General features: G+C 55.2%; 1 protein-coding gene across 1 annotated transcript in view; it reads right to left on the bottom strand.

The window, feature by feature from the left end:
- Window positions 1-723: 723 nt before the first annotated feature.
- The window catches only part of CDH22 (cadherin 22), an 83,295-nt gene continuing 56,508 nt past the window's right edge, over window positions 724-27,510 (bottom strand). Inside the window, 7 exon segments of the mRNA XM_034641584.1 lie at window positions 724-1,184; window positions 1,187-1,330; window positions 4,289-4,540; window positions 10,433-10,550; window positions 10,668-10,803; window positions 12,485-12,511; window positions 22,206-22,301. Coding sequence (XP_034497475.1) covers window positions 838-1,184; window positions 1,187-1,330; window positions 4,289-4,540; window positions 10,433-10,550; window positions 10,668-10,803; window positions 12,485-12,511; window positions 22,206-22,301 — 1,120 coding nt within the window. The 3' untranslated portion in view covers window positions 724-837.

Below are 27,510 nucleotides of genomic sequence, written 5' to 3'. Positions count from 1 at the left end.
GGAGATGGTGGGAGAAGGGGGAGAGCGACTGGATGAAGGAAAGCCCGGCCAGTGGGCTTGTAATAATGACAAAGATAACAATAGTATCAAAGGCTAACATTTATTGAACACCTACTATGTGCCAGGCACTGTCCTAACCATGTGACACATACGACCGCTTCTTATCCTCACAACTCTTCGAGGTAGGTTCTGTTATGAGCCTCATGTGACACACGAGGGAACTGAGGCCCAGAGAAGTGAGGTAACTTGCCCAAGGCCAGGCAGCTGGGAGGTCAGGGCCAGAGGCTCCCCCTTTCTGGCTAGGTGCCCTTGGACAGGCCACAGCCACTTCTCTGGGTGGCCTTCTCCACCTGTTACCTGCAGGACCCCACCTCATGGTTTCCATGACGACTAAGATGGTCTCTGTACAGTGTCCCAGCACACAGTAGGCGCTTAGTAAATGAACAGCCTTCCTTCTCTCTTAACTCCGATGGGGGACACCTGGGAAGGGGGACACCTCAGCAGCACCCTCCCTCCAGGGTTCTTCCCCCAGCCGGGAGTGAGTAACCCACCCCTTCTCTGCATAGCCACGCAGCGCCATCTCCCCCTCTAGCCACGCGGTGCCCAGTCTCGCTGCAGTTTTAATGACGTTGCTGGTAATTCCCGCACGTCTGGGCGAAAGCTGCACCATCCCCCGGGGCGGGGCCTGGGGGGCCGTGGGAGGGGTCCATCCCCCTACAAGCCCCCCTCCTGTCCGGCCGCCCTGGGAGGGTGCGAGGGCTTGGGGAAGGGAGTGAGTGCGGGAAATGCTTTGTCCTGGGTGGGCGGGGAGGAGCACCCCGACGGCAGGGCAGGGGGCTAGGAGGCCTGGGCCTCGTCGTCCGCGCGGTAGCCGGCGTAGAGCGCGGCCAGGGGCCGGAAGCGCGGGCCCCAGCCGCTGAGATAGGCGAAGTCCTGCTCGGAGCCAGACGAACCGCTGTGCAGCGAGCTGAGCGAGGCGGCCGGCGAGTCCGCGCCCTCGAAGGCGTAGGTCTGGAAGGCGTCGTAGGGCGGCACCGACAGATCCCCGTCCGCCAGCGCCACCTTGCGGCTGATGAAGTCCCTGAACACCGAGAAGTCCGGCTCGGGGCTCGGTGGCCCCTGCGGGAGCGAATGACGCTCCGAGGGCAAGCGGGCCTGCGGGGGGCTGCCCGCGCCCGCGCTCCCGCCGNCATGTCGTAGGCCTCGGTGTCCTGCTCGCCGCCGCCCTCGTCGTTGTATTTGATGACATTGTCCCGCATGTCCTCGTCCTCGTCCGAGCTCAGGTGGCTCTTGTGGTGGCGCCTGAGGGTGAGGATCAGCAGCACCAGCACTGCAGGAGAGACAGAAGGGGCAAGTGAGGGCAGGGGTCCGCCCGGGACACTCTGGGGACCCCTCACCCCTCACACACAGTGGAGCCGGCCCAACCTAACCTCTGGTGCAAATTTCCTAGATTTCTGTGCAAAAAGACGGTTCCTACAGTCAGAACTGCACTGGCTTAGATGGATAGGTAATGAGCTACCCATCTTGGGAGGTGTGCAAATCGAGGCTAGAGCACCGTGCTGCAGTGGCTGCACAGCGGCAGTGTTAAGAGATTTCATGGGTGTTGGGAGCTGGACCCAACCTCTGATGTCTCTATCCTCAACTCTATGAAGAGATACAACCCAAGAGGTCTCTAGGTTCTGGGGGGGTGCAAAGGGGGCAGCTGAGGGGCAGATGGGGCTGGGGGAATGAAAGATATCTTGAACGTGACTTCTCTTTTACCCTTGCTTTCCTCTATTCCAGAATTCCTGAGCACCTGCTTAGCCCTTTGGGTCTCAGGTCAACATGCCCCTGCAGGAGCTCCCCCCGCCCCCACCACCCCAGCCCCAGGAGCTCCAGGCCAGGTTCAGTGCCTTCACCTCCAACCTCCCCTGGTGAGGAGTTCCTTCCTCTGTCACACGGGTTCTCAGAGCATAGTGGCTGGACCACCAGCAAGCAGCATCTCCTGGGAACTTGCTGGAAATGTGACTTCTCGGCTTCTGTCCTAGATCTACAGGCAGTCTGCCCTGACGAAGCCTCCAGGTGATGCCCAGGCAGCTCAGGTTTGCGAACCGGAGCTTCCCCCACCCCCAAACACACACTCTAAACTCCCCCCTCGGGGCTCTGAGGAGTGTTCCCCTAGCTCGGTGCCTGGCAGGCAGTAAGCCCTTGAAGCGTGCTTGTTGAGTGAATGACTGACTGAAGAGGTGGATGGAGACGTGGTGAGTGTAAGGATGAAGAATGAGAGCATCGCTCCTTCTTTGCTTTCTGCACTTGACTTCCAGGACTCCACATTCTCTCCTCCTCCCACCTCGCTGATCACTCATTCTCGGCCTTCTAAGCATGCCTCTTCTCGCCTGTCTGACCCCTTATCGTCAGCCGGCCCTGGATTTGGTCCTTGGCCCTGTATCCACACCCCTCTGTGGGTGCTATCCCCGCAGTTCATTTGGAGGCTGACCACGGCCACATCTCAGCCTCTGGCTCGGACTGACTTCTCCCCTGAGATCTAGATCCTCTGTCCAGTTTCCTCCTCAGCCAGTCCTCTGGGCCGACCAAGAGAATCTCACCCTGAACACATCCAAACTCGAAATAATCTTGCCCCTTCCCTGCTCTCAGTCTCCCCCATCTCCGTGATGGCAACCCGAACTTTCCAGTTACTCAGGGCGTTGTGGGTTTTTTGTTCACAGTTGGATCCCAGTGCCCACAAAAGTTTAGCACATGGGGTGGGGGGTGGGGTTCTCGCCGGATGGATAAATAAGGAGCTGATGAACCACTGAGAGCATTAAATGGGTAGGTGAGTGGGTGGATGGAGAGACATGTGCTGGGTACCATGCCAGGTACTGGATTCTTCTAGCTACTCCTAACATCTCTGACCTGGCCAGCAGCCAGAGCCAGAGCCAGCTGCTAGGGCCGTGGGGCTGGGTTCCAGCCCACGACCTAACAAGGTGGCACCAGACAGGGAAGGGGGTGGGGCCCGGGAACAGGTCCAGCGGGAGGGAAGGTGTCAGGAGAGAAGTGGGAAAGATGGATGGACAGCTTTCCAAGTGGAGGCTGGGAGCTGCGGAGGGGGATGCCCGAGAGAGCAGATGGTGGGGAGTGCGGGCGGCGGGAACCAGATGTGCCAGGCTTGATCAGCGATTCCGCCCGTCACCTTTAGAGCACTGATGTGCACTTTCTTCGTTTGTGGGCAATTAGGCAGAAATTTGTTTGCACTGCCTCGGAAAATGAAACCGCTGTAAAGTGCACCCTCTGGAGAAAGGGTTTCTGAGCCATGGGCTGGGGAGGGGAGAGAAGGGGGGCCTGGGCCTCACAGCTAGGAGGAGCCTGCCCCGGACCTCTGCAGGGACCCGGGGTGGTGCGGCTTGGCCACTGGCAGGTTCTTGGTGGGATGGCCAGTGGCCGCCACGCCAGTGGCAGGGGGCAGGCGGCTGACATCCCCCAGGGAACTGAGCAGAGCTGGTATCTGCAATCTGGACCACGCTTGGGTTCCCCGAGCTCCAGCTGTTCGCTGAAGTCCAGCAGCCAGAGTGGAGGCGAGGCCTCTCTGCTGTGACAGGGGAGGGGGCGTTATGGCCACTGGAATCCAGCTCAGTTCCTAGAACTTGAGCTCTTCACTGGTGACACGTCGTGGGTTCGACTGGCTGCTGGTGGGGTTGCTCCCAGGGTACATTTTGCCTTCCCAAATGTCTTAAGATTTTGCCCCAGCTGTCCCTGGGGTTTTGCCCCAGCTGAGATTCCTAGCAGGTGGCGTAGTTAAAGGGCACACAAGGTGAGGAGGCCAGATTTCAAGTTCGAAGACTACGTACCCCTATGCAAGCCACTTAACCCCTGCGAGCCTCACTTTCCTCCTCTGAAAAATGGGGCTGATACACCTGGCCACGTGGTTGTGAGGTTCACAAGATCCTCTTTTTTACTAAAAGGACTTTACTCAAAGTCCTGCATAGAGAATTAAAAAGGACAGTGGATATGAGATTTTTTTTTTTTTACAATATGCTTGATTTAAAACCTTAGGGCATGTCTGGGCTGTGTAGAGGATCGCCAGCACGCAAGGAGTTTCAGGTGGGGTTCGCATTTTCTGGAACTGGCGGTGGGGCTGCTCTGTCCTTTGAACACTTGTCATGGGACCTACGCTGTAGAGCCCGGACGTTACTGGGGTCGCCCTTCCTGGTGGGAGAGGGAAGCTGAGGCCCCGTGGGGGTTACTAGGAAGGACATCCAGGGCCCCGGGGTGCAGGCCAGCGGGGCAGGGGCGTGGCTCCGGGTGGACTCACCGACCAGGATGAGGACACAGACCAGGAGGGCAATGAGGGCGCCGGGGCTGAGGGAGGCGGCCATGACGAAGGCTGTGGTGTTGCAGGACTGGATGGTGCCCGAGCTGTCGCAGCCGCAGATGCGGATGGTGAGCGTGCCCGTGCTGCTCAGCGTGGGCGGCCCGCTGTCCACCACCAGGATGGGCAGGAAGAACACGTCCTGCTCCTGCCGGTTGAAACCCATGTGCTGCGTGTGCACCGCGGCCGTGTTGTCTGCTCCGGGAAAAGGGAGTGGCGTGTGACACGGGGGGCCGGGTCAACCTCCCCTGTCCTGGCCACCTCCTGATGACACCTCAGGATTTGCCTCCCTCTGCCCCAAGCTCCTGCCTCCCGGGTGACCCACGGATCTACTCCCTGATCTCCCCGCCTTCTGCCCCCAGCTGCCTGAGGATCCTGTTGCCAGCCGTATAACCCACAGTTCTGTCCTTAGCTGTCACAAGATGCTATTCCCAGCTGTCTCAAGATTCTGTTTTCAGCTATTCCAAGGTTTTGTCCCCAGCTGGGCCAAGGTCCTGTCCCCAGCTTTTCCAAGATTCTGTCCCCAGCTGGGCCAAGGTCCTGTCCCCGGCTATGTTAATTTTTTTCCTCCCTCATCTTAACAGCCTTCTTTTGTTCCGCCCCAGCTACCCAATGCCCACAGACCCTGGGGTCCTGGGGTCCTTGGGTTATAGCTTACTGGGCCCCTGACAAGCCCTGGGTCACAGAGAAGACTGGGAATGTCTTCTCTGGCACCTGGCTTTGGCTGAGGGAGCTTTCTGTCAGGAGTCTAAGAGGCTGAGCCTGGAGGGCTGGGGGCATGGCCCCTGGGGCCTGATGAGGGCCCCCGAGCGCACTAAGGTCTCCTTTCTACATGTGCGACCAGAGAGGACAGTCAACTAACACAAATCATACTCATTACATCACTTCAGCCAGTTGATGGGAATGCCAGGCAGGGCTCAGGTGGCTCTCTGGTCCCGGAGCGTGGGCTTCCATGATAGGTGGTGCCTGCTTCCCTGGCCCTTCCTGCCTCTCCCACCCCTCTGCTGCATGGGTCAGGCCATCCCTGAGCCCCCATGATTTTGATGGCTGCCAGTGTGGTGGCTGATACTCAGAGCCAGGCTTGCTGCTGCCCCCACCCTTCACAGCCAGCTCCATATGAGGGGGCCCTACCTTCCTTGGGGGGGGGCAGGCTTCCCTCCTGGGTCCTTCTGCACTCACAGCCTTTCGGCTAGTCTCTCTGACCTCAGACTTTGGCGGTCTGGGTCCCTTCCCCAGCTCTGTGGCCCCCGTCAACACAATTCAGTTCCTGGCCTCCCCCAGTCAGGGACACAATGTAGGAGAAAAGAGCTGACCTGTGACCTTGAACACATCTGTGAAGCGAACTAGAGGTCCAGCTCAAACAAGATTGGTCATGGGCTGAAGCTCATGTGATGGTATCATGAGGTTTCGTGATATTATTCTACCTACTTTTACACACATTTGAAAATCTCCATTAAAATGTTTAAAAAAATCATGCTGAGTCAATCGTTGACTAGCTTGGGAGCTCACTTAGCTTCTCTGGACCTCAGTTTTCTCATCTCTGAGGAAAATAGGAGCACATCAGTGCGAGGATTATATGGTAAAATTCATGCCTAGCCCTTAGAATTGGTCCCAGCCGCTGGAAATTCTCCTTAAATGCTGGCTGTTCTTTTGTTCATGCCCCACCCCCATGTTCCCTGAGCTGCACCCCGTGCCTGCTCTCCATGTAGGCTGCCCTGCCTCTACTCACCAGGTTCCTGCCAGCAGGAACACCCTCTCCACCTTCCTGCCTGGGCAAATTCTCATCTGTCATGCTCCAGCTAAATGTCACCTCCTTTCTATGGCCTCCTTTCTCCACTTCCCTGGGAAGGAAGGATTTATGGCTTCCCCCTCCCTGCTCTGACTATGCAGGTGCCACGCACACTTCTGTTAGAGCACTTGTCACGTTGCGTTAGGTTAGCGTGTGCCTGTCTGTGCCCTGGCACTGAGCCAGACTTGAAGAATGACACTTGAATGAACTGCAACTTTTGGGGTAACTGGTGATCCCAGGTCAGCTCTTCAAGCTCTGGCTTCCACTCCAGCCTGCGTGTCAAAGGGTAAATCAACCCCGGCTGTGAAAATATCTGCCTTCCCGAGGGGAGGAAAGGAGACTCAAGAGCAAAATGAGGAAAAGGGAATGATGTGGGACTCCTCTGCACTGACTGCACGCTTTCTATGCATCAAGGACCACGCAGATGTTTTAAATATATAGTAATGTTTAATTGTCCCAACCACCAAGAGTTGTGACATCATTTCCATTTTATACATGTAGAGGTTGAGGTTCAGAGAGAAGTGACTTGTCTATATTTATCCAGTGAATTGGTGACATAGCTATTTTTCCCATCCACCCATCAAATCATCCATCTATCCATCCTTCATCCATCCATCCATCCATCCATCCATCCATCCATCCATCCATCCATCCATTCTCCATCCACCCAACCATCTCCATCTATCCATCCATCCACCCATACATCCATCCCTCATCCATCCATCAACCCATCCATCCTCCACCCAGCCATCCAATAAATCTTTATTGAGTGGCTACTATGTCTTAGGCACCATACTAGTCACAGGGAGAAAACAATGGAAAGTTAAACCAATAGTCCTGGATGTGAGCTTATATTATGTGGAAGACAAATGTTAATTGAATAAGCCCACAATTTAGTCTACAATTACAAACCATGGTGAGTGCTAAGAAGGAAAATTACAGCAACAGCACCTCACAGAGGACCTGACTTAGTCTGAGAGGCCAGGGAGATCTTCTTGGAAGAAGTGATATTATTTCTGAGTCCTGAATGATGAGTTCAAGGAGAGGGGACAGCCAAGGCAAAGGCCTTGAGGTTGAAAGAAGCATAATATGCTCAAGGAACTAAAGCAGTCCTTTGTGACTGGAGGGATGAAGGTGATGGCTAGAGTGAGTCAAGGTCAAACTGGGGGCAGGGTGGGACAGGGGCTCATTATGGAAAGTCTTAGAGGCCATAGTAAGGAATTGGGGTTATTTTCTTAAAAGCAATGGGAGGCCTTTGACTGGTGGGTTTTAAGAGAAGGAGGGACCGAGCGACATATCAGCCATTCATTCCATAGCAAATACTCGTTGAGCACTGTCTGGATGTCAGGATTACTAGCCCCTGAGGTTAGAGCAATGAACAAGACAGGCATGGTCCCTGCCCTTGCTGGGCCTCCATTCTAGGCAAGGGAGTTGCTAATGTAAAACACAGGAGTAGATGTGGAAGACGAGTTAGGGAGATCCCGTGTGTTTTCGGTGTGAGAGGATAGTGAGCAGTGGAGACACAGAGAAGTAGACAGTTTTGAAAAAAGAGTGGCTGGCTCTGGCTCAGCGTCAAACTCCCAAGCAAGAACAGAGGAGTGGAGAGATGTTTGTTTCTCGGGGTTGCTGTCTTTGGCCATGGAGCCATATGTTCTGAGAGCTCTGGTCCCTGCCACTCCTCCAACCGACAAAAGGGAATCCCTGGGCATCCTCCCTGAACCCCCTGAGCTGCCCTCCTGGGCAGCGGCTGGCTTCACCAGGGGAAGCCGCTGGTCACCCCAGGCCCCCTTCCCCACCCGTCCAGGTAGGATCTGCACCCAGCATTGCATCCATCCATCTGGCCTGACATACATCAGAGTCAATCCCTGGCTGCAAAAGCAATATTTATAAATCACGTCTCCAAACTGGCTACAAATGTGTACAAAGAAACAGATGGGTTGGGGTAGCTGTTTGTCACCCAGGATATTTATATGGTGAGGAGGACGGGGCTTGGCAGGCCGTGGGAAGGGGCTAGGGGCTGGCGGAGGAGCCTTGCCATGGCTGTGCTGAGCTCAGCACATGGCTGCCACCCTCGCTCCTGGAGCACGTTCCAGGTGGTCACACGGGATGGGAGCTCCTGGCAGCTCCCTGTCAAAGAGAGGCAGTTGGGACAGAACTCAGGGCCCTCGGGTTGGAAAGACTTGCGAACTTTGCGAGGTCAAGCCAGGGCTATTTGTGTCTCCTGGGGCCAACTCAGGATACCATTGGAATAATGTGTAGGCAAGGCACTAACAGTTGCTAAAATACTGAAATGCTTCCAAAAAGGTTTAAATAGCTCTGACTCTGCTTGCCCCAAGTCCTTCCCTGCTGCCTCAGCCTTCCCTCCATGCCCATCCCCAACTTTGACCCAATCAAGCCACAAAGGGGGTAAAGCCTGGCACAGCGGGGGCTCCAGGGTCCTGCTCCAGGTTATTTATGGTCAGTGGCCCTTTTGGTTGGTTATCTGAAAGGCACTGGTTGTGAAATATTTTTTTTTTAAGATTTTATTTATTTATTCGACAGAGATAGAGACAGCCAGCGAGAGAGGGAACACAAGCAGGGGGAGTGGGAGAGGAAGAAGCAGGCTCATAGCCGAAGAGCCTGATGTGGGGCTCGATCCCATAACGCCGAGATCACGCCCTGAGCCGAAGGCAGACGCTTAACCGCTGTGCCACCCAGGCGCCCCGTGAAATATTTTTAATATGACTCTTGGAAATACAGAGGGTCTGGCTTCAGAGGCCACTGAGGTCCCTCCTTTTGGAGGGAAGCGTTGTAAGGGTCTTGGGGGTGGTCCCAGACCTGTTCCAGGGTCAGAAAGAACCCACGTGACCTGATCTCCTAGCCCTGGCATCCACTCATTCCAACCATGCAGGCCTCCTGTTCCTTGAACATCCTGGGACTGCTCTCACCTCAGGGCCTTTGCACTTGCTGTTCCCTCCCCCTGGATCATTCTTGTTCCACTTATCAGCGTGGCTCACTCCCTAATTTACTTTAGATTCATACTCACTACTGATTCCATCACAGAGGGCTTCCCAGACCCCCTTGTTTAATAGCTCCTACTCTTACTCTGCTTTATTTTCCCACTTTAACACATTTTATGGAACAGCCACTACATGCCAGGCGCTGCTCTAGGCACTCATGGCCCAGCATGGAACAAAACCAAGTTTAGACTTGGGTGGAGACTGCATTATTCACCCTCTAGCACTTAGCATCCCCAACGTATTATTCACTTGTTTAATTTCTACCTCCCCTCGCCAGAATGTCACCTCCATGAGGGTAGGGAGTTTGTCAGGTTTGCCACTGTATTTCAGGACCTAGGACAGTGCCTGCTACATAGGCACTGTGCTTTAGTCAATAATTGCCAAATGCAGGAAATAACGTGTTCCCGGTACTAACAATATACCTTGGTAGCCCTCATCTCGCTGGGGTCGCCGAGCCATTGCAGGGGGAAGACCCTTTTAGCCCCATTTTACAGATAACAACACGGAGGCTTAGGAGGTGCAGACCTTGCCAGGCTTGGACAGAGAGCCCCCAGCTGAGCCTGGGCTGGGACCCAGGGCCCTCACTCCCAGTCCACTGAGCACCCCAACCCTCCCACCCCCAGTTCAGTCCTCAAAGGCTCAGACTTCTGCGTCTTGAATTTGCTGGGGCACATCTCACAGTGGGATCAGCTCAGGCTGGGCAGGGCAGTCCCTTTCAAGGTGGTGAGCGAGTGAAAGCAGGACGCACGCTGGGTCTGAGACAGAGGAGGGTTGGAATCCCAGCCTGCCACTGACTCCCAGTATGGCCCTGGCGGGTCCCTTTCCTCCTAGAGTCTCTGTTTTATCATGGGTAAAATGGTGGGGGGGGGTGTAAGAAAACCACTTCCCAGGGCGGGTGTGAGGACGCAAAGAGAAACATGAGTGGGATACAGGACTTTTTAAACTGAAGGGTGGGAGTGCATGCACGTGGCTTATTTCAATCTTCAGTTAGACCAGGGGCTCTTTCCATCCAGGACTCTGGCCCACCCACTCCTCATCTGTTCCCTCTCTATAGCGTTCTATTCTCTTCTCTTGGGTGCCCCCTCTCCACTCCACCAACCCGCCCCCAGCTTGTTCTTCAGGGTTTGGCCAGTGGGCTGGGGAACAGCTCTAGCTTGACCCAGATTATCTGTGTGATATTGGACATAACACTGGCCCTCTGGGTGCCTCAGTCTTTCCACTGGTAATACCAGAAGGGGAGGGGAGGCTAGGCCCCTCCCTCTGTGCATCCTAGGATTTGGTGGCTCAGAGGTAACTCACCTTGGATGTCAAGCAGGGAGAAGTGAGGGTTGCTGGGAGCTTCGGGCACCAGGCGGAAATAGAAGCGGTGCCCACCCTGAGGCTCGTCTCTGTCCACCACGCTGATGGTCTGGATAAGCTGAAGGGTGAGGACGGGGCAGGGAGCTGATTTGAGGCTGTGCCCACCCTGGGCCTGGGTAGAGGGTGTCCCGGTCAGGCCTGGCAAGAACGCCCAGTCCTCAGCCCCTCCACGTACCTGTCCTGGCTTGGCATCCTCACACACAGCCGCCTCGTAGGGAGTGGCCAGCTCCGGGGGATTGTCGTTCACATCCAGGATTCGGATCCTTAGGGATGCCCGGGAGAGCTGGGCATGATTGTCTGCAGCGAAAGCACAGGAGCGGGGGGAGAGGCATCAAGTGTGAGATTTAGACAAACCCCCACTGGCCGCGAGGACAAGACAAGGCAGTGGGGTCACACTGAGAGATCTGTAGGTTGGTTCAGCAGGTCATAGGATCAGGACTGAGGACAATCTGGCATGAAGGGGTCACCACCACTGCTGTCACCATTGCCACCATTAGGTCATCACTGCTAGTGTCACCATCCTCATCCCCTCCATTGGCACTGACACCATGGGCATCACCATCACCACCTCCATCACCATAACCCCCAGAGCCACCCGGCACCATCGTCAACACCATCCCCACCACTGCTCCTTTCACCACCACCGTACCAGTCCTGTTACCACTACCCTCATTAGTATTATCCCTGTGCCAACATAACCACCAGTACCACCATCGCCAATCTCACCACTCTAGCCATCACCAACCCGGTGGCTTCACCATTGTGACCATCACCATTGGAATGATGGCGTCACCACTGTCCCATCCAAGGCACCACCCTCCTCATCTCTATTATCACAAACACCAAGGCCATCACTATCAGTGCCCTTACCACCACCGCCATTACCAATATCACCGCCATCATCACCACCCACGCGATCACGATCTCCACCACAACCACCATGACCAGCCCCACCCTTACTACTGTTACCCCCGCCATAAACACCTAGGTCACCATCACATCGCTACCCCCGCTCTGTCCTCCGGCAACATGATCATCACCACTGCCGTCAACCAACATCCCATCCTCAACATCCCATCACCATCAAGTGCACAGAACACACCCGAGCATCCACATTCATTATTTCAGGTATCCACGTGGAAATCCTGTGCTTGGGTTCAACTTCTAGCCCCACATTGCAGAAGAGAAACAAAGCATGAGAAATTTTAACGAACTGGTCAGCTGGCAACTGGGCTCTCAAACCTCTGCTCTTTTCAGACCTGATCCTGAGAAGGCAAGATGAGTCCACTGGATGTAGGTCTTGGCCGGGGTCTTCAGCAAAACCATGATACCCCCACCTGTGATGTCTTTGAGGTTAAGGCCCCTGATGTATTCATCCCTGGGTTTCCAGCACTGTGGGACATGGCACAGAGTAGGTTCTAATGCGTTTGTGGAACGCATGAATGAAGTCTGGAAGAACACAGACAGAGGCTTGGGTTCCAGGCATGGCTCTGTCCTTGACCCAGCGTTTGGTCCTCCCTCCCTGAGATCCCTTTCCACATCTGGAAAATGAGCAGAGCAGAGTGATTAAGAGTAAGGTTTCTGAACCAAGTTATTCCAATCTCAACTCCGCCACTTAGTAGCAGTGTGGTCTGTGCCAGGTCACTTGGCCTCTCTGTGCCTCTGTTTTCTCACCAGCAACATGGAGCTACTAGTAATGGGTTGGTTAAGAGGACAGATTGAGTTACTATCTCTGAAGCATTTTTAAACTGTGTATATAACACATAGCAAGTGCTATATAAGGATTTGTTAAATAAACAGATATCCTTGAAGGGTCCTTTCAGCAATGACATCAAGTGACTGCAGGATACCTCGTCCTAGCCTGCCCTCTCTGAGCAGCACCCTGAACGTTGGCCTTTTCTGCCCTTTGTCTCCTGGACCTCTTGGGTGCTCACTGGTGCCCTGCTATCTTAGGAGTTTTATACTGACAAGCTCTACCCACTGGTGACCTCAAGGACTAAGAGAGGAAGCCACCCCCTTCTAAGCAGGTGGCTGGGTGTCTAGCCTGGCTGGCAGGGAGCTCTTTAGGGGGCATTCTGGAAGCTTCCAAGCAGCCAGGAACCCCATGAGTTCTGGGGGGAGTGGGGCTGGTCGGCTGCCCCTTTCTCTGAACTCAGGGGCCGCTGAGGGCTGACTGCAGCTGCTCGTGTGTTGATAGAGAGAAACGGGATCGGGAGGCAGGTGCAGCCCCCTCCTGGGGTCAGGGAAAGGAGGGGGGTGAGTCCTTAATTAACGCAGATCCTGACCCCTCTCTGGAGCTCCCCTTAGCCAGGGGCACCTTATCTTCTCAGCTCACCCAGATCTGCTGCTTCAGTGATTAGAGGGGGCTTTTCTGGGGGTGGGAGATCGGAGTCGTGACTGGGAATGCCAGGCAAGCCGTTATTTTTAAGAGTGTGTTGCTGGAGAACTTAAACAGACAGAAGGTGGGAGCATTTGGGAGGAGGGGAGGTGGGGAGGGTAAGGCCTGCTGCCAGGACCAGGCACCTCTCTCCCCGCTGAGGCAGAGGGAGGGGGCGTAGGGGCCTATGCTCCATGCAGAGGGCGACCCCAGAGCAGGGCCAGCCCCTCCAAAGGGGACACACTGAGGGGGACCTGGTCCCCCACTATTGAGCCATTCCTTTACAATCTGTTGGGCCTCTTCTGGCTGCTCTCTCTCTTTTTTTATTTTTTAGCTTTATTGAAATAGAATTTAACCAATAATGTGGTATAAGTTTAAGGTGGGCAAGGTGATGATTTTACACATGTACATATTGTGAGATGTTTCCCACAATCAGGTTAGTTAACACATCCTTCACCGCACGTAATTACCTTTTTGTTGTTGTCCTGCCTCCTCTTTTATTATTTTATTTTATTTTTTTAGGGAGGGGTGGGGCCGAGGGAGAGGGAGAGAGAGAATCTGAAGCAGGCTCCTCGCCCAGCCCAGAGTCCGATATGGGGCTCGATCTCACGACTCTGAGATCATGACCTGAGTCGAAACCAAGAGTCAATGCTTAACGGACTGAGCCACCCAGGTGCCCCCTTACCTCCTTTTTAAAAATGTTACAGGTCACCTCTTGGGAAGGCCCAGAACCCTTTGGCATGGGTCTCAGAGGTGGGGCAGCTGAGTGAGCCGTGAAGGGGTGTGCCTCTATGTTGCTAAGTTGTCACCTGCAGAACTGATCCCAGGGACCCCTGAATTTGGGGCTTGCCTGGAACCCCCAGAGCCTGGGTGCCCATGACATCACAGCGGCCTCCAGCCCAGCTGCACATCAGAATCGCCTGGGAAGCCTTTAAAACACACTGATGCCCAAGGCTTGGTCACCGAGGTTTGTAAATGCCTTAGAAATCTAATATGTGGCAGGGGTTGCCAACCACTGTACTGGGGTGGCTGGCAGGTGGGGGAGTCCAACCTGTTATCTTACTTCTGGGGAACTTCCGCTAAGCCCCTCCTGATAACAGTTGTGATCACTGCTAATAATTAATTCATACGTTTAACCACCTTAAATGTTTCTGGAATAAAACAAAGACTCCATCAATTAATTAATCTTCACCTCTGTGCAGGACTTTCCAATCGATAAACTTGCTTATCTTTGACCTCATTTGATCCTCAGAACAACCTGTAAAGGAGGTCTTGTTAAACCCATTTTGTAGATGAGAAACTGAGGCCCAGAGAGGGCCAGGACCTCGCCCAGAGCCACCGGTGAGTCAGCGCAGAACTGGGTTGGGTCCTGGGTCTCCTGCCTCTACAGCCAGTGCTTGATCTAGATCCAAGGCCAGTAGGCCCTCCTGCGGCCTGGATATCTGTCCATCCAGCCCCAACCACTACTCGGACTCGGGTTCAAGCTGCTCTTCCCCGAAGCCCAGCAGCAGGTGCCCTCTCCCGGGGCTGGGTCCCTCAGGGGTCCCAACCCCCCTCTTGGCATCTCAGTTCAGCTGACTGACATGCAAATTAGTTTAATTATTTCTTCTTCTAAAATAAATTATATTTTGCAGTAGCTGCAATATGTTGTGTCAGGCAAAATTGCATTCAATATTTTTAAACTAATTGATGCAGCCTTGAGGAAGCCTGATTGACAGCCCAGCACCGAGCAGGCCTGCAGCCTTAACCAGTTCCTAGATGAGAATTAAACGTGCTGCGGCCTGGTGCTCCCTCCTGGAGCGAGCTCGCTAGGAATCTGGGAAGGTGGCAGATGAAGCTCTGGGGGCCTGGGGGCCAAGGAGGTGGGCTGTTGAGTGGGCATTTCGGGAAGAGACTGGACTGGGGGCTGGAGGGCTGCTGTGCGCCGTGGGCAGGTCTCCTACCTTCTCTGGGCCTCGGACTCCCTGACGTATAACGGACAGGGGATCGGACTGAGCTGTTTGGAGCTGAAGCTTCTGGGTTCTGCTGACAATTATGAATTGAGGGCCTCCTCGGTGCAAAGGACATAACAGTGAACAAGACCTACACGGTCCCTCAGTCTCGTGGCAGGGACAGACAGTACTCCAGACTCTGATAAGAGCTAAGAGATTAAGGTTCAGGAGCAGGGTGGGTGCAGGGCTGTTTTCTCCGGAGCAAGTGACCTTTAGGCTGAGCTCCCACTAGGAAGGAATCAGGTGGGAGGAATGCGAGGGAAAGAGTGCCCCAGGGAATAGCGACAGCATCGGCAAACACCCAGAGAGCAGGAGGCTGTAGATAATGAGACTCTGGACCCCTCCCAAAGAAGACCCCAACCCCTGGCAGGCACTCACCTGGTATCTGAACCAAACTGGGTTTGGAGGGCTGGGGGCCACTGGGAAGGGAAGAGGAAATGGGAGCTGGCCTGGTGACTCTGTTAAGGGCACTCCTAGGAATGTGCTCCTTCCCAGAAAGACATCCACAAACACATAGGGAGCGTGTGCTGTGGGCCAGGGTCTGTGCTGCCGCATTTCATCCTGTCAACCATTGTGGGAGGTGGGGACTAATATTACTGAAATTTTACTGAGGAGGAAACCCGTGCAGAGACATAACGAACCTGCCCAAGGTCTTGTAGGGAACAACCGATCAACCTGGGACTTGAACCCGCGTCTGGTTCCAAAGGCGGAGTTTCTAAGCATCAGATGGTACTGCCTTTCTTGCCATCATTAGCTGTCAGAGTCCTAATTGCCTCAACGTCCTAAACAAATGTCTCTGCCTCCTCCTGGAAGCTTTCCCTGACTGCCTCTGTCCTGGGCCACTAGAATGTAAGCCCAAGTCCTACATGCCCGCGGGCTGCACGTGATCTTCTGGCTATCTTCCTGGCTTTGTCCTTCACCCCTCTCTTGAGCTCTGCTCCAAGCTGGCTCCGTTCTCTCCTTCAGATCTTTGCCCAGATGTCTTCTCAGAGAGCCTCCCCTGATGACCTTCTTTAAATGGGCCCCTTGCCATCCCACCAGACACCCCTTCCCTGCTTTCTCTCCATAGCACTTGCCCAACACCCCCTATGCTTTTACTTACTTAACTTGCTCATCACCTGTCTCCCTCACTAGAAGAGAAGCAGATTTCTATTTTGTTTACTGCTATGGGGGTGGCACATAGTAGGTGCATAGTAAAGATTGTCAAATGAATGGATTTCATTGTCTGTGGCCTCCCTGACCATGCCACAGGCAGAGACCAAGACCTCCTTGGATGGACTGATTTCTCCATCTGGGAAAGAGTCAAGCTGTGTGATGCTGTTCCTGCCTCTCTCTTTGGACTAAGGTTTTCTCATCAGTAAAACAAATGGAGGGAGAGACAGAGAAGGAGGCAAGGGAGGTTGCAAGAGTGGGAGTAAGAAGTGGGGGGAGGAAGGGAGAGGGGAAAGAAACTGGGGTGGGGGAGGGAGAGAGCTTGGGGGGCAGCTCGAAGACACCTCCTTCCCACTCACTTGCAGTGGAGGGTGGGCAGGAGAGCCGGACCCTCTTCTCCAGTCCCCCATCCCCTCCCCCTCCCGAGAGAATTAAATTGCATCCAAACACCAGGCTCTGATTAGAGCTGGCCAGCTGGGCAGGAAGATTTATCATCCCAATTACCCGGCCAAGACAAGCAGGCAGGCTGGTGAGGGGGGGCTGGATGAGCAAGTGGGGGTGCTCCAGGAGGGGGGTGTCAGGGCTGTCAAAAGGGGACCCCTTACACCCCCTGCCCTGTCCCCACTCACCTTTAGCAGAAGCAGGAGTTTTGGACACCATTCTCTGTCTCTCTCAGGACTTTGATTATCTCTTTGGCTTCCCAGGGGAGACTAGAGGCTTTGACTTTGGGGGGGGGTGAGGGCGATGTGTAGTCCTCCAAAGGGTAAGGGAGGACTTCAGGGTGAATCAGGGACTCTGGAATGGGGGGTGGGGGTGGGAGAATGTCTTCCTTCCTAGGGCTGAGCTGGGGATTCCATGCACACGACAAAACCTTCGTTCCAGTAGGCTTCCGTTAGGTACTCAGGTGCCACAGGATTCCGGGAGTTAGCCCGTCCAAGAGGAGCCCAGGCCTGACTTACACACCCCTGGTGATGGGGAGTTCCGTGACTCTTGAAGCAGCCCCTTCCATGCAGGACTGTGCCAAGCCTCTCCCCCAGACGGCACCACACTCAGCTTCCCTGCCCTGCCACCCCAGCTCATGTCTAAGCCTGAGGCTTCACGACAGCCTCCCATGTGTCCTCCTGCTCCAGGCGAACCCCTCCTTTCAGCCATGAGCCCGAGTGAACACTGGGACCGCCCGTCTGACCACGTCACTCTTCTGCTCAAAGACCTGCCTTGGTTCCCCGTTGTCTCCAGGAGACGTCTGGCTCCTCAGAGGACACCCGAGGCCCTTCCCGTAGTGGGTAGCGGAGCAGTGAGCTTCTGCACGTTCACCTCCCCTCACCTGCTCCAGCTGTCCGCCACCCCCACCCCTGGCCGCACCCAGTCTGCCCGTTCTTGGCATGGCCGGCGGACTGCTGGGCGTCTGGGTCTTTCTGCCTCAAGCACCCAAACCCCCTCTCCTCAGCCTTTGAGGCCCAATTCAGATGTCCCCTCCTCTGGGAAAGATTTTGGGCCTCCTTCCCCTCTGGGTGGGCAAGTCCCTCCCTGCTGCTCTTGAGTGCCCACTGCCCCCTGCCACTCCGTGTCGTCGTTGACTGTCCATGCGTCTCTCCCCGGCCTACCCGTGAGCTCCGAGGTCAGTGGCAAGCCTTGGTTACCACCAGATCCCAGTACCCAGCCCTGGATGGGCGGTGACAAGAGGCTCTCTGAAAACACTAGCTGGGGGTAGACATGCGGCCGGGGGGGGGGCGGGGGGTGTCCTCATGGCAACTGAGCACTCTGCCTCTCACTCCACTGCAAGCTCTCACCCCCATCCCCATTGTTCTCCTAAGGAGCACTGGACTGAGAGTCATAAGGCCTCACTGCTGGACTTGGGCAAGCTGCTTCCTTTCCTTGGGCTTAGTCTCCCTAGCTATGAAGTTGGGGCGGGGAGGGGACGGGGGTTGGAATCCATCATCTCTGACATTCCTTCTTCCCTCAGATTCTTTCTCTGGCTATGACTCCCGCGTATCGTGTGTCAGAACCATGCTAGGTACTTTACATTCACAGATTCTAACATACATGACATGCGATGTTTTATATACAATATTCAGTATGATGTCTGGCTGGCACACTGTAAGCTTCAAATAAACAGAAGCTGCTATTACTGTAAAGATATTGTAAAATCATTATCTTTGGGGCACCTGGGTGGCTCAGTCAGTTAAGCATCTGCCTTTGGCCAGATCATGATCCCAGGGCCCTGGGATCAGGGCCCATGTTGGGCTCCCTGCTCAGCAGGGAGTCTGCTTATCCCTCTCCCTCACCCTCCTGCTCATGCTTGCTCTATCTCTCACTCGCTCTTTCTCAAATAAACAAATAAAAATCTTTTAAAAAATTATTATCTTTACAGCCATCTAACACATTACCATTTTACAGATGAGAAAAGTAAGGCAGTGAGAGGGAGAGTGACCTGTCCAACCTCACACAGCTGGGAACGGTACAAATGGCCCCAGTTCTCGCCTGTCACGCCCCGACCCTGCTTTCCTAACTGGGTGGGGCAGCCCCTCTGTCTGTTCATTCAGTAAATACCTACACACTCCTACTGAGGGCCTGGCCCGGTATGAATAGTGCAGATGCCAATGAGACCCTGCCCTCAGGGAAGGTACAGCTTCCTGGGGAGAAGAGATTAACTAAATACTCACACAAATACATATATAAATCATGACGTGTGCTCCGTGGTTTGCAGGAAAAACCGGGGTGCCGTAAGATGTACTTGGCTTAGGGTGACCCAGATGGGGAAGCTTCTCACTCATCTAGTTAACTCTTTGCTTTTCCTGGTGGCTAGAGACACCCCCCCCCACTCCAGACCAGCTTAGGGCCAGACGACCCTAGAGGAGGGGGGCCGGATGCAGCCTCTGGCACCCCCACCCCAGCATTGGCCTTCCAAGTCCGCACCTCCATCTCTTTGAAGACTGTCCCTTTACAACTGCCCTTTCCACCGAGGGATTCAGACACAAATTGTACTTTAAATTCAATATCGGTCATTAATATTTCATGATTACAAAACGTTAAAGATAATGTCAGTGGAAAGAGCGTCTGCATGGGCAGAATGGATGACTCAGAAGTTCGGGGAGAGGGGAGCCGGCATACTAAGCGGCTGGGGAGTCTTTGAGGTAATCCAGTGTGACAGCGGCGGCTCCCGACTGAGTGCAGCCTTCTCCAAGGTGCTCACCGAGCTCGGCCACTGTATATAAATATTTCCCCTCTGATTCTTGTCACCTCGTGTTTGTTACGCCGGGAGCAGATGGGGTCACCGTGACCCCACCAGCGCCCTCTGTTTCTGCGGGGAGCCAAATGGATGCTTCAGCAGGAGGCCGTGGGCAGACAGACCCATTGGCATTGCACTTGGGGCTCGGGCTGGCTGCTGGGAAGCAGGAAGTCTGGAGGGTGGAGCCCTGGCCCTGCATGGATTTACTCCGTGACCTTGGAACCATCGCTGTTCCACCCTGAGCCTTCATCTCCTCATCTGTAAAATGGGGATAATAATTTTGCCCTCGTCTCACAGACATAGTGAGAAGCTGGAGTGGGTGGGTTATCTGTGACACTCCTGGATTCGTGTCTGGCACCAAAGAAACAGGACTTGAGGGGCATCTGGGTGAGAGCCGGGCTTTGGAGTCAGACAGGCTGGAGCTGGGAATTTGGACAAATGACTTCACCTCTCATCCATACGCTGAGGATAAGGGCAGAGTTGACACCTCTCGGGTGCTAAGAGTCATTGAGCAAGCGCACTATTGTAGAATGCCTTGTGCAGAGTGGGTGCCGAAGTCAAGGGCACAGAGTCAAGATCAATAGATACCACTAATTGAGCACTTATTAAGTACTAGGCAAGTTCTTTCCCTGCATGATCGCACTGAATCCTCCCACTAGCTCTGTGAAGTGGGAGCCATTTGTTTTCTCATTGATTAATACCTGGTGAGGGTTGGGCAGGGGTTGTTGATTGCAGCTCAGAGGGGGAGGGTCTCTAGCCCAGTGATCAGTCTCCTTTCAGAGCCTCCCCTTCCGCAGGGTCAGGGTCGGTTGCTAGGCCTTGGTGGGTGGGAGAGGGGCGGGGCTCAGACTGCAGAGAGTACCAGGGAAAGGGAGCTCAGGAGGCCTTGCTGCGGAGGGAACCCTGACGACTTGCTCCAAATCCCAGCTCTGCCACCGCACATCCTCGGGCAAGTTTCCTCTCTGAGCCTCGATCTTCCCATCAGTAAAGTGGGTGCTGATGGGTTACTGATCATGATTCAGTGAAAATCTGCACTAGAAAGCCTCTAGCCCAGAATATGTATGAGGTAAACATTGTAAAATGTTTGTGGGAGAGTCCCCTCCACATTCTTTCTTCTGTGAAATGGCAGCATTGCAGATTTTCTATGACACCCCAGCTGCTCTCTGCAGAGACCCACTGGGCAGAAGCACAATGCTTAACTCAAGAGTGGGACGTCAGGCAGTGTGACAGGCTGTGGGGGGAGAGGTATCTGTGGGCAGGGAGAGGTGACGTCTCTGACCCGCAGCCAGGCCAGTCCCCTATGGCTGCCCAGGGAGCTGGTTCAGGGAGGTAAGGAGGGGGAGCTCTCCTCCCCCCAAGTCCAGCCGCCACTTCCTCTCCAGCCACCTTTGTTACCTTCCTTTCATGCAGCGGAGGAGTGGATTCAAAGGCTCTGGAGCAGCAGGCACTGAGGTCTGAGCCAGCTTTGTATTTTCTTTTAAACTGAAGTTGAAAGAGATGGAGGGAACTTCAGCCCAGGGACTTCCTTGGCCCATGGGCCGGTGGGGCCTGCAAAGTGGGAGGGCGCCAGCAGGGGGAGGAGGAGGAAGGCTGGCAGGGGGCTCGCAGGGCCAGAAGAGGCTTGGGGCCCCCCTGGAAATGCACGCAGGGGCAAGTTTGAATGTCGCCCACCCACCCACCTGAGGCTCAGAGGCTCTGAGTCTTTCTGTTGTTATGACTGCTTCCTGGCAGATCTGGGGCTCCTGGACCTTGAGAGCTGAGGGGTGGGGGTGGGGCTCAGAGACCAGGCGCAGGCAGCTGGTTTTGGAGGAGGCCTGGAACTGCCGCCTCCCCTCTCCTGGGCTCTGTGAACCCAGTCGTCTTAGCTCCTCACCTCCATGGCCTTACTTATCTGGACCCCATGCATAGAGCCCCCCTCTTTCTCTTGCAGCTCACACCATGACGGCTGCACCAAATGGCACGTGCGCACGTACACACACACACACACACACACACACTCATTCTTCTAGAAAGCCAGGCCAAACACCTTGAAGTAGACCCGGATCCCTCTCTCTTATCTCCATGTCCGTCATTCCATCAGAAAGTCCTGGGGTGCCATTTTCAGCCTGTCCCCCAAAGCTGACCACATATCACCTCCCATGCCTGTCACCCTGGGCCAGGCCACGGTCTCGTCTTGCTGCCATGATCACATTTAACTTCCCCCCCCCAAAATTCCTATTCTCATGCAGCAGCCAGAGGTATTCTGTCAGACAATGTCCCTCCTCAGCTCAAAGGGCGCCCCTGTCCTGTGATTCCCACCTTATTCAGAGTAAAGTCCAAAGAACTTACAACAGCTGACCACCCTGCCCCTCGCCCACACTGGTCTCCTTGCTCCTCCTCCAGTATGCTGAGCAGACTACCACCTCAGGGCCTTTGTTCTGGCTGTTCTCTCTGCTTAGAACACTCTTCCCTCGGACGTGGGCATGACTCCTTCACTTTCGGAAGGTCTCTGTTGAAATGTCTCCTTCTCAGAGAGGCCTTCTTCTAAGAGGAACAACAGCCTCTTCTTCCCAATCCCCTTCCCCGGCTTTCTTCTTTCCCGGTTTCTCACTAGCACTTCACATCATCTGACGTACGAACACCTGTTTGCTGACAGTCTAGCGCTCCCCCACAAAGACAGGAGCTTTTCCGTCTTGTTCAGGGCTGTATCCCCAGTCTCCAAAACAGGGTTTCGTATGTAGTGGGTGCTCAATAAATGCTGACGGAAAAAAGCCAGCTTCAGGACCAGCTCTCACCTTTTGGCTTGGGATCCTTCTCAGGTCTTTGTTCCTACGCAGCCGCTTTTGCCTCCCGCAACCAGGCCATCTGTGCCAGGTTTCTTTCTCTTTGCCCCGCCTCAGCCCCGCCTCTCACTCAGCCTTCGCCCCGCCCAGCATTCGCCCCGCCCCCCGGCTCACCCGCCTCCATGGCCAAAAAAAAAAAAACGTCTCGCGGTCCAGCCCCTTGCCCGTCACGATGGCGCCCGTGTCCGCATCGATATCAAAGATCTGGTCCAAATCCGAGTTGCGGTCAATGGCGTACCTGAGGAAGGAAGGGCGGGGCTGATTGAAGGTGCCCTGGCGCCAGGTGGAGCCCGTGCCTAAGTCCACCGCCCCCCCCCAAAGAGGGACCCCCTGCCTGGGAGACACCAGGAGCAGAGAAACCCTTTCCAAGAGAGGAGTGGTGGAAAGGGATCTGGGTTTGCCTCTCTGCTGCACCGGTACCCGCTGTGTGACCACGGGTCACCCTCAACCTTTCTGAGCCTCGGTTTCCTCAGCTGGGTAACGGGGCTAATAATTTGCACCCCACAGTTGTGACGGCAACTCCCTGGCACAGAGCTAGCACTCACTGCATATTCGAGTCTTTTCTTTCCCCAAGAGCTGACCCTAGAATTGGGCTAGGGAAGGGGGCGGGGCTGGCATGGGTGGGTGCGTTGGTGGAACAGAGGTGCAAAGGATCAGAGAACGGAGGGCAGGAATTACTCCGAGAACGGTGAAAGGTGCCCAGCGCGCAGAACCGAGAAGCAGGCGGCTTCTCGCACCCGCACCCGCGGGGCGCGGAATTCAGGGCTTGGACGTGTCCTGGGGTGGGGGGAGGGCGNTGTCCTGGGGTGGGGGGAGGGCGAGGGGAATTCTGAGCGGGAGAGAGGGGGTCGGGGGTGGAGGCCCCAGCCCGGGAATACGGGCAGAGCGAGTGCGGTGGCGAGGGGGGGTGGGGGGGAGGTGGCCGCGGCCCCTCCCCGCCTGCGCAGCACGCGCGAGCTAATCTGCGGCTTTTCAGTTGCCGCGTGAAAAAGCCCTTTGTTCCGCCTTCTTCCCGGGCCTTTGTGCGGCGGCTTCAGGCCTGAAAGGCCCGTGTCCAACACATGTCTCGGGCGGCGGCCCAGAGAGGCCCCGCCAGCTCCGACCGCCGTTTCTCCGCGCTGATAACGCGGGCGGGGGGCCCCGCCAGGCTGCGCGGCCCACAAAGGCCTCGAATGCCAAGCAAGGGCGCATTGTGTGGCGAGGACAAAGAAGCTTGGCGGGGTGGAGCTCCGCCTGAGCCACCTGGCCCCTCCCACAGGGAGGAAAGGGACCCTTTCCAGGTCTCCTAGAGGGGGAAACTGAGGCCCAGGGAGGCCAGGGAGCCAGAAACGCCCTCTGCTGGAGGCGCAAAGCCCTGAAGTGACCCTACAGGGGGACTTTGCATTACAACTTTCCAGGGCCTCAGTTTCCTCATCTGTGGAATGGGAATAAAGACACCCAGTGAACTGCCGGCGTCTGAGAGTAGCAGAGCTGCAATTGAATCCTAGGTTACTTACTCTACCTGTGTGACATTGGACAAGTCACTGGACCTTCCTGGCCTCCGTTTCCTTACCTGGAAAAGGGGGTGATCTATACTCCCTCACACTGGCGTGGGTTAGAGGAGCTAATTCATGAGACCGGGCACAGGCATAGGTGACATCCCTTATTCTTTTCCTGGTGACCGGGGTGGAGGCGAAGTTGGGGAAAGCTATGGCCAACTGTAAAAGGCTGGGTGTACGGGTATAGTGGGCGTTACAGCCTGTCTCCTGAGCCACCATCAACTCTCCTTCCTGTCCCTAAGCTGCTAAGCCCACATCCTCCTTGCCCCTGACCAACCTGGGTCCTCCTGACCTGGGTGGAAGTGTACGGGGGGCTTTAGACCCAAGATGATACTTCTTTCCACTAGTACAGCACTTCATAGTTCAGAGCCTGCTTTTCCTTTAGCCATCCCTCCGTGCATTCCTTTATGCCTAGACATTAACCGAGTGCCTTCTCTGTGCTGCTCTGTGCTAGGTCCTGGGGATAAACGGGCAAACGAGACACATGACGTCCCTGCCTGGCATCCTGTGAAGCTGATGGGATCGCTCCTGTTTTGCAGATGAAGACACTGAGGCTCAGAGAGGAAACGTGCCAAGCTTAGGACTGCCAAGTATGGTTGAGCAGGTTGTGTCCTGCACAAAGGTCCAGGCTGAAGGGGTGAAGTGGGGTTAAAATCTAACCAGTGTTCAGCTTGCCAAGCCATGTGTCCTGAGGGACGATCTTCTCAAAGAGGGCTCTTCTTATTTATGCAAAGATGCTATGTGGGCTAGTGATGACCCTGCTCAAAATTGCACAGGGACTGTCACAGAATTGGACTTTGTACCCAAATTTGGGACTCTCTACCCAGAGTGCTTTTTAGCTCATTGTACCACCCAAAGCTGCAAGGCATGGAGCCTCAGGTCCTCTTTGCCCCCAGCCTGGCCCTGTCAGATGTTTGGGCCAAAGGAGGTAGAACCAGATTCCGAGGGTCAGCTCGGCTGGAAGGAAACTCTCCCTGGTTCTCCTGGGAGACAGAGTCCAGGAGAGGGCCAGGGCCTGCCACAGCCTCGGGCTCCTGATCGCTGGGTCAGGACTGGGCGTGAGGCAGGGCTTGTGGGAGGATGCCTACCACCTTCCTGCTTGACCTCCCCCCTCTTTTCTCTCCTCCCAGTTTTTCTTTTCTGTTCCCTCCTGGAGGGGAAGGGAGGGGCTGAGTCTAAGTGGAGGCAGCTGTTCCCAAGGCCGTGGGGCGGGCTGCAGGGACCTGCCATTAACCAGTAAAAGACTTGGGGCTGCAGGTCAGTGTGGCTGGCTGAGCCCAGGTGGTTTTGTTTCAGCTCCGGAAGCCAGCCAGGGAGTGTGGGAGGGAGGGGTGGAGGGGCACGGCATGAAGCAAGGAGCCTGGCCTGGCAAACATGGGGGGCGGGAGAGGGGGGGCTTACAGACCTCAAGTGTTGGTGTATGAGTTGTGCTTCTGGTCTGTGTTGTAGGTGGAAAGTGTGTGTGTGTGTGTGTTGTGTGACCTGAATATGTGAGTGGTGTGCATGTGTGTCTGTGTGTGTGAGATCCTGCTTTGCTGTTGGAAAAGCAAAGCCTCATGAGGCAGCTTCTTAGCCCTGGGTGTGGATCCAAGTCCACGATGCCCCTGACAGTCACTTCAATCTTTGAACTATAATTTGGAGCGAAATGGAGATGATAATCCTACCTTGCAAGTTGCTGGGAGGATTAAATGCCTAGCTGGGGGATAAGGCGCCTAGCTGAGCTCCAGGAAGATTACTCCACAAGAGAGAAGAACGATTGTTATTCTAATTATTCAGAAACGTCTGGTAAGGGGTACACACGAGTCCCTCCAACCCGTGTGTGGTCTGTGTGCCCCGGGGGTGGGAGGCCCCATGTACTGACAATGGACGGAGTATCCCCAGCAGGCTGAGGAGGGTGGGAGACAGCTGTGGGTCTAGACCGTCCTGCTCCTCATTGAGTCAGCCCGGACCTGGATGGCAGGGAGGGGAACCCGAGCAGGTGTGGCTGGAGGAGTGCAGAGAGAGAGCGTGGGTAGGTGCCAGCTAGCGCGTGGGGCGTGTGTGTGCATGTCTGTGCATGCGTGCAAGGGACGCCCCAGAATGGTGGTCAGGAGCATGGATATGGTGCCCAACTGCCTGGGTTTGAAACCTAGCTGTGTGGCCTTGGATAGATCACTTGATCTCTCTGTTCTTTGGTTTCCTCCTCTTAAAAATGGACATAGTAACAATGCCCAGCTTACTGAGCAGTGGCGAGGGTTGGACGAGTAAGTAGCTACCAGCAGAACACTTCTAGCAGCGCTGGGCATCTGCCACATGACCTGTGGATTAGCTCTTACATTTTTTTGCCAGGCCAAGACCTCGTGCCAGGCCTGCAGAAGGCCTTTACGTGCGTGAGCTCCTCCCATCTTCCCAGGCACTGCCAGCATCCCCGTTTCACAGATGAGGAAACCGGGCAAAGAGAAGCCAGGTGCCTTGCCCTGGGTCCAAAGGGCTGGTTAGGGGCACACCCACGTCTGTGCGGGGCCTCATCTAAGGGCACCCTCCTGAGAGCTAGCCACGCACACCCGCAGACACTGGCACACACTCCAACGGCACAAAGTGCTACTGTTGTCGAGGTTCGGGTGGGGGGTGTGGGGAGGGTCCTGCTTCCTGGCCAGGGCGTGCACCACGTGGTTTTTGTCCACATAAATACGTGCATACAGCATGCGCACAGGCATGATAAGCGAGAAAGGCAGCAGGCTCCTGTGCGTGCAGCCTTCCCAGGGCTCCCTTGTGGGGGCTTGTGTACACGCGTGTGCAGCAGGCTGAATGCCACAGCCCCCACCTGAGCTACCAGAGGGAGAGTCTCTTCAGATGCCAAAGGGGCTCCCCTCCCCCTCACCAGGGAGTCCTCTCTGCTCACCGCACCCCATCTGAGATTCTTTCTCACATACCCGCTCCCAGCCATCTTAAGACACACACTCAAAGCCCAAACATGATGCCTGGGAATTTGTACAGGATCAGTACACGTTGCAGACTGAAGGGTGGAAATGGGTGTCCAGGCCACCAAGGAAAATGCTTAATGTCCACTTCATGAGGGCCTACTATGTGCCAAACGAGCCTCCCTCCAACCCTAGGAGCACCGAGCACAGAACCCAGCAGAACACAGTAGACATTTAATACCTAATTTTTGAATAAATGAATGAGGCAGGTACTATCATGATGCCCATTATAGAGATGGTAAAACTGAGCCTTGCAGTGGGCCCAGTGATCTTCCCATGGTTCTACAATTGAGCTGGGATTCTGACCCAGATCTTCAATTCCTGAGCCCACATACTTTCTGCTGCACCCCACTGTGGAGTGGTGGGAGGAAATGAGGTGTTTGCTCCCTCTGGTCCACTGTGGGCTTTGCTGGTTTTTATGTTCGAAGAAGACCCACCAGGGTGCAGGGCTATGCTGGGCTGATCAAGGGCCTGACTATCTGCGAGGCTGCTTAACCCAGAGATGGGCCCGTCTGAGCACTCTCCTCCCGCCCTCCGAAGTTTCTAAAGGTTCCCATCACCTAAGCAGAGAGCCCCACTTCTCCACCTGACATTCAAGGTCCTTCCCGGCCTGGCCCAAGCGTCCCTCTGTCCTCATCTCTGCCCATCCTGCCATGAGCTCATCCAGCTGACGACCCTGCTGCTGAACTTAGCCTCCTGGATCTACGTCTCTGTTCCTGCTTCCCGGCCCCCACCATCACTCCAACCTGAAGCGGCCTCTCCCTGTTCCAACCTCACCTCTTCAGCCTTGCTGAAGCCCGTGCTCATTCCCCTCCATGGTGCACTGAGAACTCGCCCCTCCATGGAGTTCTGTAGTCCTCAAGCCCCGGCCTCAGCCCAAGACCACTGAGACTTAGATCTGTCACTAGATGCCTTTACTTGGCAGCCTAGCCTTCCTGTGGGCCTAGGT

The sequence above is a fragment of the Ailuropoda melanoleuca genome, chromosome 13 (assembly GCF_002007445.2).
Source record: "Ailuropoda melanoleuca isolate Jingjing chromosome 13, ASM200744v2, whole genome shotgun sequence".
In the NCBI taxonomy this organism is placed as follows: Eukaryota; Metazoa; Chordata; class Mammalia; order Carnivora; family Ursidae; genus Ailuropoda; species Ailuropoda melanoleuca.
Note: the sequence above shows the minus strand (reverse complement) of the source record. Positions and strands in the feature narration are given on the sequence as shown.